The sequence below is a fragment of the Mus caroli genome, unplaced genomic scaffold (genome assembly GCF_978045245.1).
Source record: "Mus caroli unplaced genomic scaffold, Mus_caroli_1 scaffold_9, whole genome shotgun sequence".
In the NCBI taxonomy this organism is placed as follows: Eukaryota; Metazoa; Chordata; class Mammalia; order Rodentia; family Muridae; genus Mus; species Mus caroli.
In genome coordinates, this window is record NW_028227264.1 from 57259803 (window position 1) to 57274567 (window position 14765).

Here is a 14765-nt window from a genome sequence, read left to right on the forward strand (position 1 = left end):
TCACCATCTCTGGCTTCATTACCTATGTTCCAGGGATCCAGACTCGGGGCATCAGGCTTGTACAGGAGTGCTTTGCTTTCCCCCACTGAGCCATCTCTGCCCCACACCAGACTTCTCAAGACCCATCGTGGGAAGGGTCACATAATCCTTGGTAAGCAAGGATGGATTTGCCTTTGAATTTGGAACAGAGATTTCTACCAGACACTCTTGGAGTCATTATAGACCATTGTCTGAGTACCATGGTCATAGGTTTTGTTGTTGTTGTTCTTGTTGTTTACTTTTAAAATTTAGGAGAATTCTATACTTGAGTACTGTATTTACATTATGTTTATCCCCCCCTTCCCCTCCAACTCCTCTCCTGTCCCCCAACTCTCAAAAATCATTACCTCTTCTATAATGACTATTATTATTTACACATGTATACAAATGTGTGTGTGTAGTGTATATACATGTATACAATCTAGGGAGTCCACTTAGTGTTCTCGCATGCATGTATTTAGGACTAAACACTTGGGATTGGATAACCAATCGTGGGTTCATCCCTGGAGAAAGTGACAATTCTCCCTCCCGTTCTCAGAAGCCATTAATGGCCTGTAACTTCATCTTGTGAATGTCACCATCCCGTGCTGATAACTGTTGTCATGAAGTTCTTGTGTAGGCATGCACACTGTTGACATTTTGTGGGTGCAGCATTCTTGTTGAGTCTAGAAGACACTCTCTCACAGGAGGCACCCTGGTCTTCTGGCTCTTAAAATCTGTCTGCTCCCCCTCCTCTGATTTTCCCTGAGTGTTAGGCAAAGTGGTTACGTTGTATAGGTATCCACCAGAGGGCCGGGAACTCCACAGTTACTTTTCCTCTATATTTTGACCATTTGTGAGTATCTGCTGACTTAAAAATAAAGTCTTCTTTGATGAGGGCCTGAGTGGTATACTTGCCTGTGTGCATGGGGATAAGTATTTACAGGACAGTTAGAAACTGTATTAATTGAATGGCATAATGGCAGTTGTAGAGTCTTTTCCAGGGCCAATGATTTTACCTTCACTGGGTAGTTGGCTACTATTATAGTACTAGGCATGGGTTCCCTCCTATTGTACAGGCCTTATGTTCAATTAGACAGCTATTTGGTTACCCCCCAGTCCCCAAGATAAAGGTGTCAGTACTGCACCATTGGGGACATCCCGCTTGTGGTTCGAAGGCTTCATAGCTGAGGAGGACCATTGATTGCTTTTGTCCTCTTGGCAGATTGCAGAGCTCCTTCCAATAATATGAATGCTAGTCCTCAGAGAGGAGGCTCTAGGGTCAGTTCCAGCTCAGTTCCTGCAAGTACTATTCAAAGTATATCCAAATTGTGTGGCATACCTTCAAGTTCTAAGTGGCCACCGAGGGCAATGGCAACTGTCTATGCTGTTTGGGGAGTCTCTGGGAGTCGACTGACCAACAACACATTGAATGAGGTTTTCTTGGATAGTCTGTGCTCTTGCTGGGGGAGCATTATCACCTCCACATGAAATAGCTCCATGTAAGGAATTATAGAACAGTGTTTCCCTGTCTCTTTTCCAGATATGGTTAGTGATAATGACTTCTGCTTCCTTTCTGTCCCTCTGCACGAGCCTCCTCCTGATCCTCCAAGTCCCCTGCAGTCTCTCCCCTTCACAGCACCTGCGTCCTACTATATGCCACACCATTCAGGGTCCCTTTCTACACTGCTGGCTTCCATGGTTACTTCAGGTTATGCACCCAAATCTAAAGATTGGGAGCTCTGATTCCCATGCTGTAATTTATAGATCCAACTAACCATCTATGACATTCAGGGTCCCTTTCTACACAGCTGGCTTCCATGGTTACTTCAGGTTATGCACCCAAATCTAAAGATTGGGAGCTCTGATTCCCATGCTGTAATTTATAGATCCAAGTAACCATCTCTGACATTCTTCACAAAAATAGAAGACCCATATCTGTCACCCTGCATAAAAGTCAACTCCAAATAGATCGAAGGCCTCCATGTGAAAACTGGAACATGGAGACTGCTAGTAGAAAAATAATTAGAACCCTATAACACACAGGCACAGGAAAAGGCTTTCTGAATGGGAGTCCATTTGCCTGGGAACTAAGGCCAACAACTGATGAATGGGAATGCAGTAAACAGCCTCTATCCAGCAAAGGAAGCAACTGAGTGTAGCAGAAGCCCACAGAGTAGGGGTGCATCCTTGCCAGTTGTCCACCCAATAGAGAAGTAATATACAGAATATACCAAGATTTAAAAAATAACTGGAAAAACAAATGACTCAATTTAAAAAAAAATACAGGCTCTGACTCTGAACAGAGGGTCTCAAAAGAAAAAATTAAAATGACTGAGAGAAATAATGTGATGAACAACCTTAGCAATCAGGGAAGTTCAAAGTGCCTAAGATCAAGAAGACAACTGACAAGTTATGGTGAGGATATAGGGAGAGGGGGGCCCTCCATCACTGTTTGTAGATTACAAATGGTGCAACCACTATGGAAATTAGTGTAGTGAACTCTCAGAGAACTGAAAATAGATCTAATATGGAGTGATTTATTTTTGTGTACCTGGCCCTTTAAAAGAGCCCCAGTTGATAGTCAACTATCTCTTTACGAGAACCATTTGACTCTATGACCTACAATGTGGATTGGCTCTTGAACTTCTTGGAATAGGAGAGGATATAAAAGGCCATCAGAGGGCTGACAGAGAAGGGTAGGGTCCAGGAGGCAGGAGAGTATGGCTGGAGAGTTGGGTTAGAACAAACAGTTGGTGTGGGAAGAAAGGTTGAGTAGGGCTAGAGGAGAGAAGGCATTTGGGGCAGACAAGAGACTGCACGGAGTGGAAATAGGAGACCACTGGGCAGGAGAAAGTGAGCCTGAGAAGATATTGTCAGGAGACAGTTGAAAGTGGGCTCGGCTAGCAAAGTGAGAAGGCAGCTGGTGACTGTTGAGCCAGGCGAGGCTGAGCTGAAGAGCTAGGCTAAAGCTGTTGTTAGAGTTTGGAGCTGCTAGTACTTGGAAAACTGGGAGAAGGGACTGTTTCAGTAACATGTGGGGGGACTGAGGGAGGAATGGTTGGGAGAAACGTTGGAAGGGGATCGGGCTGGAAACTGGAAGGATGGCTGGCAAGGAGCTGAGAAAACTGGTTTCTTTCTGTAAGAAAAGGAGACGTTGAAAGAAAGCACACATTTTACAATCTATCATTTGACCCAGCTCTACCAATCCTCAGCATATAACCAAATGACTTGACATACAGATACCTGCTTAGCCACGTTCTCTGTCACTCTGTTCTCAACAGCCAGAAAACAGAAACAACGCAAATATCTTTCACCCAACAAAAGTGTGGTACACACACTGTGGAATTCTACACAGCTGTGAAGATAAACTAGATTTGCAGGCAAATGGATGCACATGAAAAATATACTGAGCGAGCTACCCCAGTAAGAACCAGAGAGACAAATATCATATTTTCCTTATTTGTGGATCCATAACCCCAGTTTCCATCCAGAGCAACCAGAATCCCCAGCTTTGTTATTTTCATCATTTCCTTGGTTCTAAAAATTAAATGATTAAAAATCTAATCGGAAACAAGGCTTGGTGGCACTCAACAGTAATCCCAGCTACTGGGGAGGCTGAGGCAGGAGGGTCTCAAGTACAAGGGCTGCCTGAGTTAAAGAATGAACTCAAGGCTATCCTAGACAACTTAGTGAGACACTGTGTCCAATGAGAAGAGTGTTGGGTACACAGCTCAGTGTTAGAATGGTTGCCACCCATAGTCACATAATGACATCCATATATATGCATATACATAGTCAACATGTATATTTAAAGCAAAGGTAGAATGGCTGTTTGCTGCTAGGTGGAAGCCCTCAACTGAACACTCCATTTTACTTCAAACCAGACTTTCTTACCCCTCACAGTGCTGCTTTGTTTCAGGCACTCATTAAAACCATCTCAAGAGAAAAGTGGTGGGGTGTGAAAGTGCATCTGGACAGCACTGTGTTAGCAGAGGCTCAGCCAGAGGCTAGGAATCCCATGCCCTACCCTGACCTGTGAGTCTCTAATAGGCTCTTTAAGGCTTCGGTGCCTGCCATGTGTTTTCTGCCAGTGTCAGAGGTCAGCAGCCTGTCATCGGGGATCATCAGCAGGCTCTATAACCTCAGCAGACATCCTCTAAATAGTCTTGAAGTCTCCAGAAAGTCAGAGCCCCCAGCTTTCTGCCCCAGTAGGGTTGCTCTTCTTGTGGTTTTCCTGGTGACAGAGATGAAGACCTGCTTCAGAAGTGGATGGGCAGAAGCCAATGTGCATCAGGAAAGCACAAAGCCTATCACGCTCCCTTGGCAAGGTTACTCTTTGTCCCTGGCAGAGCTCGTGCTGATGTTCCTGCCACCAGGTCATAACTCACTGATGTCCCCTCTGGATGTCACTGCACAGCAGTGCCACACTGTAAGCATGAGTCTTCCAACTTGGGAAAGGACTCTGTCTTAGTTTCTTTTCCTGTTGCTGTGATAAAATGTTCTGGCAAAAGCAATGTAAGCAAAAGGTTTATTCTGGCTTGCAGTTCCCTGGGGCTGCAGTTCTTCATGGTGGGTTTAGGTGTGAGGGCAGGAGCAGAAGCTGACTGGTCATGAGACATCAGCATTCAAGAAACAGAGAGTGACTAGGAAACAGGGCCAGGTATGAAGCCTCAAAGCTCACACCCAAGGATCCATGTCTTCTAGCAAGGATCAACCTTCTCAAAGTCCCACAACCTTCCCAAACTATGCCAACAGCAAGGGACCAAGTGTTCAAACACATGAGTCTATGGGGGGGGTAGTATTTCTCATTCAACAGACGTATACACAAGTACAAGTATTGCAGTTCTAGCCAATGCACAGCTTAAAATAAAGAAAAAACCTTCCATATTGGTTTGGTAACATCTGTTATATAGGGTTCCAGCTGTTGGTTTCCAGGAGGACCACCAGCAATTGCTCCCTGAGCTTAGATGCCAATGCTCTGCTTCCTACTCCCTACCCTTCAACAACTCACCCCCAAACTCCTGCCTACATCTTCTAAATAGGCCAGAGATTGCTTCAGCCACAGAGTCCCTGGGTATCACCTCAACCTATCCTCCTAAGCCTCCTGATACCTGCCCTATGGAACCCTGATGTTTGGTTTGCACAGAGGATCAATTATGGGCTAAAGGCCTTCATACTACCCAGTGCAAGACAAATACCAATGATGGCCACACCATGGGCCAAGCCATCCTCTTTGCCCAGAAGATGGAAATCTGCCTTCACTGTCTCTCCTGGCCAAAAACATTCTACCATCCTATTGAGTTCTGGCTTGAGTGGCCTCAAGGCCATTGGAGACGTTGTGGATGTGGAGAGATGAGCTGCAGCAGAGCTCAGGCAGGTTCTGTGCAGTCCCCATCTCTGTTCTGGCCAGGACTTTGCACATGTGTCACTGAATTTATCTAGCCTAGCTCTTTGGATGCTCTTGGTGTAGAAACTAGATCCTTGCAGGAAGTTCCCACACTGGGACCTTAGTGACCTGGCATCATTGTCCTGCCTGACTGTCTCATTTTAATGTTTCTACCAGGCCACCATCCACCTTCCCTTCCACCTTAAGAGACATATCCCATTCCTTTTAGAAGCTGCCTCCAATCCCCTTATGTGTGGCCTGAACTTACTGGGACAACTCATGTGCTCATGTGTATGAATTTGTGCAAGGTTGTCCTAAAGTAGCCTGCCCCTATCTCTGTGACCTCTGCATTTAGTGACCCCCGCTTACCTGAGGCCACATACCCTATGCCGTGTGTAAACTTATCACGTTCAGAGTCATGACAGTTCCAAGTACCACATGATGTTTCTGCCAAGGTCCCAGCAGCTTGGTCATAGTCATCCAGCTCCTGTGTGTCTGTCTGTCCTTGTTAGGCAGGGAAGGAACTGCCAGGGTCCTTTAGGCCGAGATAGACGAAGGCCTACTGAACTCGACGACTCTGGCATTCCCCCTCCCCCACACATGTTAGTTTTCTAGAAGTGCCAAATTGTTCAAGAAACTCAGTGGAGCAGCAAGAAGCTCCTCCCTGGAAGCTCTGGATGCTAGAGTCCAAAATGAACTGTTTCTTCCTGGGCATGGGGGGCGGGGGGGGGGAGTTATGCCTCTCTCCTGGTTTCTGGTAGCTGCTGATTATCTTTGCAATTCCTTGGCTGGTAGACACGTGACTGCCCTCTGGCCCCATTGTCACATAGCCTCCTGTCCCCTGCGGGCCCTGTTCACAGGGTCATCCTTACTCCAATGTACAAAGACACTCCAAGGGAGGTCTTGCTCATAGGTGTCAGGGGCTATAACTTGGACTGATCTTTTTGAGGGGGACACAATTCAATCCACTACACCTCCAAATACCTGTGAACAGAAGGGATAAACTGGTGTTGAGGGGGGTTGCAGACAACATTTACCCTAAGGATCGAAATGTCCTTGCCTCCTTGGGACCTTAGCCTGGAGAACTGAACATGCAAAAGCACCGGAAGGCACAGCTTGGGGTAGGAACATCACCCAACCATACCCTGTTTCAAGGGATCCTTGAAGCCTTGAGACCCCAGATGCAGAGTCTTTGGGGCCATACTGTGCTTTGTCATCCCTGGTCAACCTGCTGTCTCTTGGATGTCACCTCTTTAGAAGTTAATGTTCACCTCCTGAGATTGCCAGGGCTTTTATTATTATTATTATTTATTTATTTTAAACTCCAGATTTTATTCCTCTCCTGGTCCTCCCCCATACCACATGCCATACCTCCTCCCCACCCCCTGTGGGGTGGAGGATGTCCCCACCCCCCCCCATCCCCCTTCACCAGACTGCTAAACTCCCTGGGGCCTCCAGTTTCTTGAGGGTTAGGTGCATCTTCTCTGACTAAGTCCAGACCCATCAGTCCTCTGCTGTGTATGTATTGTGGGCCTCATATCAGTTGGTGTATGCTGCCTGGTTGGTGTTCCAGTATCTGAGAGATCTCAGGGGTATAAATTAATTGAGACTGCTCATAGTCCTCCTATATTGCCCTCCTCCTTAGCTTCCTCCTCTTTTTTCTAATTCAACCACAGGGGCAGCAGCTTCTGTCCATTGCTTGGGTGCAAATATATGCCACTGATTCTTTCAGCTGCTTGTTGGATCTTTTGTAGGGCAGTCATGCTAGATCCCTTTTTGTGAGCACTCCATAGTCTCAGTAATAGTGTCAGGCCTTGGGGCCTCCCCTTGAGCTGGATCCCACTTTGTGCCTGTCGCTGGACCTTCTTTCCCCCAAGGCTCTTCTCCATTTCCATCTCCATTCTCCAGTTCTTTCAGACAGAAACAATTATGGGTCAAAGTTTGATTGTGGGATGCCAACCCCATCCCTCACTTCATGCCCTGTCTTTCTGCTGGAGGTGGACTCTCCAAGTTCCCTCTCCCCAATGTAGGGCATTTCATCTAAGGTCCCTCCCTTTGAGTCCTGAGAGTCCCTCACCTCCCAGATCTCTGGTACATTCTGGAGGGTCCCCCCAACCTCCTACCTCCCGAGGTTTCATATTTCCATTCTTTCTGCTGGCCCTCTGGGAGATTGTCACTTTTAAACAAACAAATTCTGCAGTTGTAAAGGAGAGTTCCTGAAGAGAACTTGTGCACAAAAAGATGACTGATTAAAAGTTGAGTAGCTGTGGGGAGTTTGGAATGTTGCAGGTCCAGAGTCTAATTACAGTTTCTTTTGGGCTATTTTTTAGCCCAGCTAAAGAGCCTTCCCTTGCCCACCGCAGTGTCAGACCTAACATCCTCATAACCAGATAAAAGCCTTTGGAATGTATAAACAGAACCCTATTCTCCGCCAATCAAAGGACTTGGAGTACTATCGGGGAACATCAGAACCGCAGCTGAGATCTCTCTATTGTGGTGTAATAACCTAGTTAATATTTCCACCATAGATTCGCAAAGCATCTTAATTGATGATTTTCTTTGTTCTATTACTATAACAACTTCACGAAACTGCTTCCACGATGGAACACAGTGTTTGAGGAAACCTAAATCTGTGTTCCCAGGCCATGGCCGTCTAAATTTGCTTACAGAACCTTTCATATAATTTTCATTTCCACACACTAATAATTAGTCCAGGTTCTAAGGATAAAGCTAGGCCTCCACCTGATAGGGTCTTCTCCCATGTTGACCTTGGGATGGTACTTAGAAGGGGCCCTTGAAAGATGCCTTGAGCTACCAACCTCAATGCAACAGGATAGCATATGTGATTCCTAGCCAAGGAAGTGAGGCATGAGGACTGGGAAGATGGAGGCTTTGACACCGAGAGAATGGGTACCCATGGCTGCTGGGGGCCTACTGACCCACTTGTTCCTTAAGTGAGACCTTTCTTCTACTCACTCACGTATCCTCTTGTGTCTTTTCAGGACTCCTCTTCCGCTGGACCTGTCCCCACAGCCCTCCCACGAGCTGCTGCAGTGGCTGGAGAACAGGGCATGTCTCCCAAAGTCCAGCTGCCCCTCAACGTGTGAGCTGCCCCTCATGTCTGTCGACATTCTCTGCACACTGGCATTTACACAAGTGGTTCCTAGTGGGTTTTTCAGTTGGTTACTAGCTGTTCTTTGTAGTCACACTTGTGTGTTGATGCTTCCCTGAAGGGAAGTGTGAAAAGTCTCTTAACGCTGCTGTCCCTAGGAGAATTAGGAGAAGTGAGAGAAGACTAATCATACTGGACAGCACAGGCCCTCAGTGGTCTATCAAGAAAGGAGTCAGCTATTTATTTCTTAGAGCAGGTCCCAGAGGTTGCTGTTCAGGCTCAGCTTCCCCGGGGAAGCGAGGCTAGACTGCCGGGCTGGGACTGTAGAGACTGCTGACAGTGAACCAAGAACAGACTCTCAAGAGGCGGCTTCAATGAGACAGCTTTTTAATGGGGGTTGTGGGGGGAGGGACAAAGGTTACTTAAACCTTTGGGGGGATGGAGAGAGGCTTTCCTTTCAGGGTGATTGAACATCATTGGCAGAGGCCAGCGTGCTATGGATGCCTCATTTGCATAAGGAGGAACTCAAGGTACTGCCAGACATGACCTTATAAGGGGAGAAGAAGTATAACCTGGCTACCACAATGTGTACCACTAGTTAGGGGTAGGAGCATCATAGAGGTGGAAGCACAGGGCTACGTGCATTGGGACATGCAGGCCTGGGGCAGAGGGGCAGCGATGCTGCTCCTGCTGATCTCAGGATGCAATTTCTGGGGGTTGGACATGCCATAACCCCACTCTTCCTCCATGCCTGCTCCCCATGGCTCTCCAGCCCCACAAGAGGTCCCTGAGCTCTTGGGTGTCCTGAGGATGGAAGGGTGTGGTGAGGTCAGCAGCCATCCTTGGAAATATAATCAGCAGATTAATTCTGCCTGCTTAGAAGTGCCACCCTGAGGCAGGCCAGCTGCTTGCCAACCCCAAATATAACCACATGAATCACTGCCAGGAAATAAGGTGTTTATCTTGTTGAGGAAATTTTCTCTGCTAAATTACAGCATTTAAGCGAAACGTGGAATTCTAAAACTCCCATGTAAATAGTCTTCTTGAGAATTAGATGGCTTCTGTATTTGGCAGTGAGCTCAGCCTCTTGAATGGATGCTTTGAGGTGGAGTGGATGGATTTGTCAGGCATAGGAATAAGGACAGACAGTTCCGTCAGTGTAGGCAAGCCAGTGGGACAGTCAGACTCTGTATGGTGCAGAATGTAATGCGTTGGGGGAAGATGCTTCTGGACCAAACAATTTGCCAAGTTCAAATCATTTCTCCAGATCACCTTAACCACCCCGTGCATTCCTGCCTTGCTCATTTGGCCAACATCAGATGTTAGACTTCAGAATGGATAAGAAAGTTCTGAACACCTTCTTCTTAACTTGCTCACTGTCATGATTAACCAACCTAATAAAAGAAGCCGGAAATGGATCCACTTTTCTCCTGGCTTCCGAAGGAAACCAGATTAATAAGCTATCCTCCAGATTAGTATTCAGGTTAAAATTCACCTTTTCAGCAGGACTAGATGTCAGGTAGAGGTAGCCTGCCCGGTTTGTAGGTTCAGCTATCCTTTAATTCAATCAACCCCTCATGGGTAGAAAATATTCAATAAGAAATTTCAGAAAGTTCCTCAAACCAAAACTTGGATTTTCCATGCCACATGTGTAAAGCGATGTGCAGATGCTGTGTTCAGTATTATGCCAGTGAGAGAGAATGGATACAGAAGAGTGACATCCATTAGATGCAAGTATTGAGGCTGGTCTTTATCTGGGATATAGTACGGATTTAGGTGCACAGGGTATGCTGGGATCCTGAGAGTGCTGATCATGTATGGCCATATTCCTGGTCTGCTACTATGGTTCCATTATAATCCAGAGGCCAAGAGAAGTAAGTGAGAAGGATGGAGAGAAGAGCTGGATGCAGAGCACCACCCCTGAGGAAGTGGGGCTCCTGTCTACAGGAGATGGCTTTGGTACAATTCCTCATATGGGAAACAGGGCAAAAGCCTGTGATGAGCCTAGGCTCATTTTTGTGTCCTCACAACTAGGCAAAGGCCTAGACCCAGGCTCTCAACAAGTACCTACATTTCCTTGAAAATCAAGGCACCCCATTCCTGGGTATGGAAGGCTCTCAATTATTATGTTAGGCCAGCTACCAGAAATGACTTCTATGTGTCTGAGACCTGGGAGTCAGGAAACATCCAAATATATTCTTAGAGTCTCAGTTGTAGACACTAAACACAAAGGGCCCTTCTCCCTTCCTAGCCCTCTCTACCACAGAAACAGTCACTAGGATCTGCAACATGGCCTCTCCTTACTCCCTCCCTCACCCCAGGTCACATTGCCCCTACTGAGCTTGAGACTCATCTGTGTAGCCCGAAGTGAGACTTGATTATCCGATAATACCCGGAAGTAACTAACCGACTTGGATAGGGGGGAGTTGACAGGCAATATAGAGACATTGTGAGCAGTAGACCAATTCATACCTCCTAAGAGGCCAGAGAAAATGTCAGAGTGTGCATCCATGGCCGTGTACTGAGCAGCAGAGACATGCTTACAAATGGCATACATGTTACAACGACATTCATCGCCCAATTTGAAAACCTCATGGTTGAAATTCTATGTTGTGTGCTAATGAACAGAAGATGAGTTTACTGAGCAGGTGTGTGTAGCCTGACCAATCCGTACTTTCTTTTTTCTTTTTTTCTTTTTTTAATTAGATATTTTCTTTATTTACATTTCCTAGTAAATGTTATCCCCTTTCCTAGTTTCCCCTCCAAAAATCCCCCATCCCCTCCCACTCTGCTCCCCAACTCTCCCACTCCTGCTTCCTGGCCCTGGCAGTCCCCTATACTGGGGCATAGAACCTTCACAGGACCAAGGGCCTCTCCTCTCATTGATGACCGACTAGGCCATCCTCTGCTGCATATGCAGCTAGAGCTACGAGTTCCACCATGTGTTTTCTTTCATTGGTGGTTTAGTCCCAGGGAGCTCTGGGGGTACTGGTTAGTTCATATTGTTGTTCTTTCTATGGGGCTGCAAATCCCTTCAGCTCCTTGGGTACTTTCTCTAGCTCCTTCATTGGGGACCCTGTGCTCTGTCCAATGGATGATTGTGAGCATACACTTCTGTATTTGCCAGGCACTGGCAGAGCCTCTCAGGAAACAGCTATATCAGGCTCTTGTCAGCAAAATCTTGTTGACAACTACAATAGTGTCTGGGTTTGGTGGTTGTTTATGGGATGGATCCCCAGGTGGGGCACTTTCTGAATGGACATTCTTTAGTCTCTGCTCTGAAGTTTGTCTCTATAACTCCTTCCATGGGTATTTTGTTCCCCCTTCTAAGAAGGATCAAAGTATCCACACTTTGGTCTTTCTTCTTCTTGAGTTTCATGTGTTTTGCTAATTGTATCTTGGGTATTCTGTTTCTGGGCTAATATCCACTTATCAGTGAGTGCATATCATGTGTGTTCTTTTGTAATTAGGTTACCTCACTTAGGATGATATCCTCCAGATCCATCCACTTGTCTAGGAATTTCATAAATTCATTATTTTTAATAACTGCATAGTACTCCCTTGTGTAATTGTCACTTGACCTTTGACAAAGGAGCTAAAACCATCCAGTGGAAAAAAAGATAGCATTTTAAACAAATGGTGCTGGCTCAACTAGAGGTTAGCATGTAGAAGAATGAGAATTGATCCATTTTTATCTCCTTGTACAAAGCTCAAGTCTGAGTGGACCAAGGAACTCCATATAAAACCAGAGACACTGAAACTTATAGAGGAAAAAGTGGGGAAGAGCCTTGAAGATATGGGCACAGAAGAAAAATTCCATAGCAATGGCTTGTGCTGTAAGATCAAGAATCGACAAATGGGACCTCATAAAATTGCAAAGCTTCTGTAAAGCAAAGAACATTGTCAATAAGACAAAAACGACAACCAACAGATTGAGAAAAGATCTCTACCAATCCTAAATCAGATAGGGGGCTAATATCCAATATATACAAAGAACTCAATAAGTTAGACTCCACACAACCAAATAACCCTATTAAAAAATGGGGTACAGAGCTAAACAAAGAATTGTCAAAAACTCAGGTGACAGCAAATGCTGGCGAGGATGTGGAGTAAGAGGAACACTCCTCCATTGCTGGTAGGATTGCAAGCTTGTACAACCATTCTGGAAATCAGTTTGGTGGTTCCTCAGAAAATTGGACATAGTACTACCAGAAGATCCAGCAATACCACTCCTGGGCATATACCCAGAGATATTCCAAGTTGTAATAAGGACACATGGTCCACTATGTTCATCGTAGCCTTATTTACAATAGCCAGAAGCTGGAAAGAACCCAGATGTCCCTCAACAGAGGAATGGATACAGAAAATGTGGTATATTTACACACTTTCTGATATAGTTCGGTAACTGACTGCTCTTCCTGTCAGGGTAGCTGTAAGTCATGTTCAAAACTCTAAATCTGAAGATGAGATAATTTATATTTACAAAAATGACTGCAGCAGCAGTGTACCAAGTGTGTCCAGGATTTATGGCGTTGGAACTCCAGACAAGGGCCCAGAAGAAGCTCGTGTGTGGATCATTGATGAAATAGCTCCAAAGGGAGACATGATGAAGCATCCGTTCACTCACCATAGGGCAACCAACAAACCAAAGGAAAAATGTCGCCCAAGTCAGGGCTAGTGAACATTAGTTTATTGGACCTAGAGGAGCGGGAGCAAGGGATTACTCATAGGAGTGGGGTGTGGTTTGCTCCCCACAAAGAACTACACTGTCAGAAAGTTGTATCCCAGCAACAGTGATGAACTCCCGAAAGCGCTTGAACCGGCCTCTTTGTTAACTTTCTACTGAGTGCATACTCTGGCATCTCCTTGGACCTGCAAGCCTTTGATGCAGACTTACAGACTGATAAGGGGAGCAGGAGGGAGGGGGTGGCTGGACCTTAGGTGAGGTGATAATGACCTTATCACCCCCTCCTTCTTCAAGGGGCTGTCCACAGACTTTGCTTTGCAGTGGTTTCCAGCTCCTAAAATCAAGATGGTAATGGAATGGCTGTGTTACGTCTAGAGGACAGTGTTTCCCAATAGACTCTGATCCATAGTCCTTGTGTATCAGGAGGCACCTTTTCTAACTAGCACGAAAGCCGCATGCAGGCCATGGGTTAGTAGTGCATCAGTCTTTCCTATAGTCTCCTCTCTTAGTTTCAGCTTTTGCACATTTGAATCTAAACATGGTGGTGGCTCAGCCGATCTGGATATGGGGGTGGGGGGCCGGGCAGTGACTGCCTTGAGGACTCTATGAAGGCCTATGTCAAGCTTCCAAAGCCTTCTGAAGCAGGTAGAAAGTGAGAGCCAGGAGGGTAAGAACCATGCCATCCACATGGGCACCTGGGTATCCCTAGATTCTATACCAGATTCTGGGCACATGTGCATTGTAAGGAATATTCACCTGCACAGACCAGGCGGGGTAGCTGGGTGATGCAAGTGTGAAGGACCAGTAAAAGGAGACACCTCAATGGCTGTCACTAGGAATCTGGAAGTGTACAGTGCAGGAAGTGGGCAGCTTAGACTCCCTAGGGCTGGTCCCATCTGAGGGTACAAAGGGAGCACCTACACAGGTTGTGTCCACCACCCGAGGCTCCGAGTTCTCCTCCTGGTGCCATCCTTTGAACACAGTAGTTGATAGGTGGGCGCACATCTCCACATCCTGTACCTGGGAGGGGCTAACAAGGAAGAGAGTGGACACGGGACCCCTTGCAGGAGCAACGGGAACAAATCTTTCACTCAGCATTGGAGAAATGTGAGCAAGCTAGCATCTGGCAGAGAAGGGATGTGACGGGCATGGGGCCCCGGAAGAGTCTGAATCATGATTAGAATCTAAGGAAAATCTGCAGACAGCTGCCAGCTAAGAACTTGCCAAAGATGTAATGACGGGCGAGCAGAGCATGCGCCACTGAGTCACACATGGATGCACACAGAGTCATCACAGCTGCCGGCCTGGCCAGCCTGAGCTTTGCCTTGGGACACTGGGTGCAGAAGTGAGAGCTGACACTGGGCCTCTAACAGTTCTGAGGGAGATTGCTAGGACTGTTCTCTGTACACATTGCTTTGTGTGTTCCGTGGATGCTTTCTGAGTCACAAAGGAAAGCGGAAACTTAGTAGCAAGCCCCTCCCCCTCCAGCCAGCATCCCACTGCTTAAGTGCCTGCTAAATACAGCAGCACCTCACACAGGAAGCCACCTAGCATGGCCA

General features: G+C 46.5%; 1 protein-coding gene across 1 annotated transcript in view; it reads left to right on the plus strand.

Annotated features, from left to right (window-relative positions):
* Positions 1-14765, plus strand: part of Sh3rf3 (SH3 domain containing ring finger 3) — a 313055-nt gene that overhangs the window by 242279 nt on the left and 56011 nt on the right. The window contains exon 5 of the mRNA XM_021175059.3: positions 8410-8510. Coding sequence (XP_021030718.1) covers positions 8410-8510 — 101 coding nt within the window. The remainder of the gene's footprint in view (positions 1-8409; positions 8511-14765) is intronic.